At 35.2% G+C, this 2886-nt stretch overlaps 1 protein-coding gene across 1 annotated transcript; it reads left to right on the top strand.

Annotated features, from left to right (window-relative positions):
• Positions 1-902: 902 nt before the first annotated feature.
• Positions 903-2886, top strand: LOC145046721 (mannan endo-1,4-beta-mannosidase 4-like). Its single transcript, XM_078994999.1, has 5 exons — positions 903-1217; positions 1414-1611; positions 1773-1895; positions 2076-2278; positions 2490-2886. Exons 1-5 carry the CDS (start codon positions 903-905, stop codon positions 2884-2886), a joined length of 1236 nt encoding a protein of 411 aa, XP_078851125.1.

Raw genomic sequence — 2886 nt, 5'->3', positions numbered from 1 at the left:
CATGACATCATCAATATAAATTGACATGCAAAAGTGTTGTGTGCAACATACATAACATCTACTTTGATACAAATTCCATTTGGAGAATACACGTGATAAAAACTATCAACAAGAAAATGGAACATAAAATTTAATATATATTTTCTATATATGACGTTAAAAGAAGTCAAATAAAGAAACCAAATGTCCCATGAATGGCGATGCGTAAACGTAAGAAAGTCACATGCTAGATTTCAACGTATGAAAAAACGAACCCGGAAAAACAACAAAATGGTGTGGAGGAGTGGAGAAATAAATAAATAAATAAACCAAATTGTACATAGTTTTTCGTGAACAATCAATGACTCGGGCTTTTATTTTGGGCTTTTTGTTTTTTTATTTTTCTCTAATGTATGGAGTTACAAAATATTATAGTATTTCAAAAGAATCTAGTACTATCATTGAATCTCTAAATACAAATCTTTTGGTCAACATATTTTTTATGTTTGGAACCGGACTAAAAGCTAATCTTTTAATGGTAGATTATGCACAAGGATCTAGTATCCAAACATAACATACCTACAATAGTATTTGAAAAGGCAATATCATATTTTCTTTTGCTTTTCCATTTGGAGTAACAAATGTTTGTGTGTCTTGCAACCAAAAGTATGGCACCGTGCATGGGCATCGCAAAGTCGCTTGTCATTCCTTATGAATGATGATGAAATGTATCATTAAGTTACATAATAAATATGATGAGGTCCGCACTTCCAACTAGATTCTTAACAAGACATGCGATATAAATACTCCACGACCTAAGTGGACAAGAGAAAACACACTACTTTCCATCCATTACTCTAAATATTGGTTACTAACTTTCCTATTTTATATATCCACTATTAAAGATTAGCGATTTTTTAACCATGCCAGGAAAAGGAAATGCAGTTCTAAAAGGAGATTGCAAGGGTAAATGCCACCCGTCAACCATTAACGATAGTTTTGTGGAGACAAGGACACATCATTTCATGGTTAATGGAAAGCCGTTGTATTTTAATGGCTTTAACGCCTACTGGTTAATGTGTATGGCTTCTGATCCATCTACAAGGGTGAAGGTCACAGATGCATTTCAAGAATCTTCCCAGATAGGAATGAACCTGGTTAGGACTTGGGCTTTTAGTGATGGTGGCAACAAACCCCTGCAAACCTCTCCCGGTTTTTACAATGAGGACATGTTTAAGGTAACTTTATTGATTATTTTAGTCTCTATTTTTTATTCAAGATGATCTGTAAACATTAAAAAGTAATTTCTTATCAACCATACGACAAATCCACACGGACGTATTGAAATAAAATTTAGTAATAATCAATATCACAAACACTTAACACCTCTGTTTTATGTTACTTGTGATAACCATCTACACCTTTTCATTCCAGGGATTGGATTTTGTGATATCAGAAGCGAAAAAGTACGGGATTCACTTGATTCTCAGCTTGGTTAATAACTGGGATGATTTTGGAGGTAAAAAACAATATGTTCAGTGGGCAAGGGATCATGGAGGACAATACTTGAATAGTGATGATGAGTTCTTTACTAACGTTCTAGTTAAAGGATATTATAAGAATCATTTGAAGGTATATATATATACATATATATATACATATATATATACATATATATATATATATATGTTTGGGAAACATTGTTTCCATTATATCACAAAAATTTTCTACAACAGCTGTATTTGCATTTTGTTAGAAAATTTGAACATGTTGCAAATACTGTTTTGCTACAGACCATTCTTACGAGACGCAACTCAATCACCGGGGTTGACTACAAGGATGATTCCACCATCTTTGCATGGGAGCTAATGAACGAACCCCGCTGCCAGTCTGATCTATCAGGGAAATTTCTACAGGTTCTTGTTTTCTCTGTTTACTCACGGTTAAGTTGTTCATATGAGAAAATGCCCGAATCAATTATCCAGAAAGAAGAAAATCTTTTACTTTCAAATGATAGGAGTACATAGAGGAAACTGGTTTTTTATGAAACTATATGGTGCATAACCTATAACCATCTGTATCTCTTCTTTGTGCAGGAATGGATAGTAGAAATGGCAGCTGAAATAAAGTCCATTGATAAGAACCATCTTCTCGAAATCGGACTTGAAGGGTTTTATGGGGAATCAATGCCTGAAAAGAAGCAAAACAATCCGGGCTATGAAGTAGGGACCGACTTCATTAGAAACAACAGCGTGAGCATTGTGGATTTTGCTACAATCCATCTGTATCCCGACCAATGGTATGATCGAGTCTTTACCGACATATAAACTCCATCACAATGCTTTTGTTCGTATATATACTTTGCATGTCACGCTAGCCAACATCCGAACGTAGTTAGCATCCTAAAAATGTTTCATGAAACGCATGTTTCTTATTTATAACTAAAACAATCTTTTATGTTATTTAATTTTATTGAATAACATATGTGGATATTTTGATTTTTGACTTAGGGTTCCGGGAGCTAGCGATGAAGCTCGAGCTAAATTTGTTGAAAAATGGATTAATGCACATATTGAGGATTGTGATTCCATCTTGAGAAAACCTTTACTGATTGCAGAATTTGGCAAGTCCTCTTGGTCTTCAGGTTACACCGTAGAAGCAAGGGATGAGTACTTTGGTGGGATATTCAACACGGCCTATGAAAGTGCAAGAAACCGGGGGTCGTGTTCGGGTACAACTTTTTGGCAAGTCATGGCAGAAGGAATGGATAACTGGGGTGACGGATACCAAGTTGTCTTGGACCAAAACCCCTCCACTACTGCAATAATTGCCAAACAGTCTCAAAGAATTTCATCACTCAACTCTTCAACCAGCCTAGAGTTCTCTCCCGTTGCTGTTGAAAAATAA

This window comes from Lactuca saligna, chromosome 5 (assembly GCF_052625555.1).
Source record: "Lactuca saligna cultivar CGN05327 chromosome 5, ASM5262555v1, whole genome shotgun sequence".
Taxonomy (NCBI): domain Eukaryota; kingdom Viridiplantae; phylum Streptophyta; class Magnoliopsida; order Asterales; family Asteraceae; genus Lactuca; species Lactuca saligna.
The sequence above is the reverse complement of the archived record's forward strand: the minus strand, read 5'-3'. Positions and strand labels throughout refer to the sequence as shown.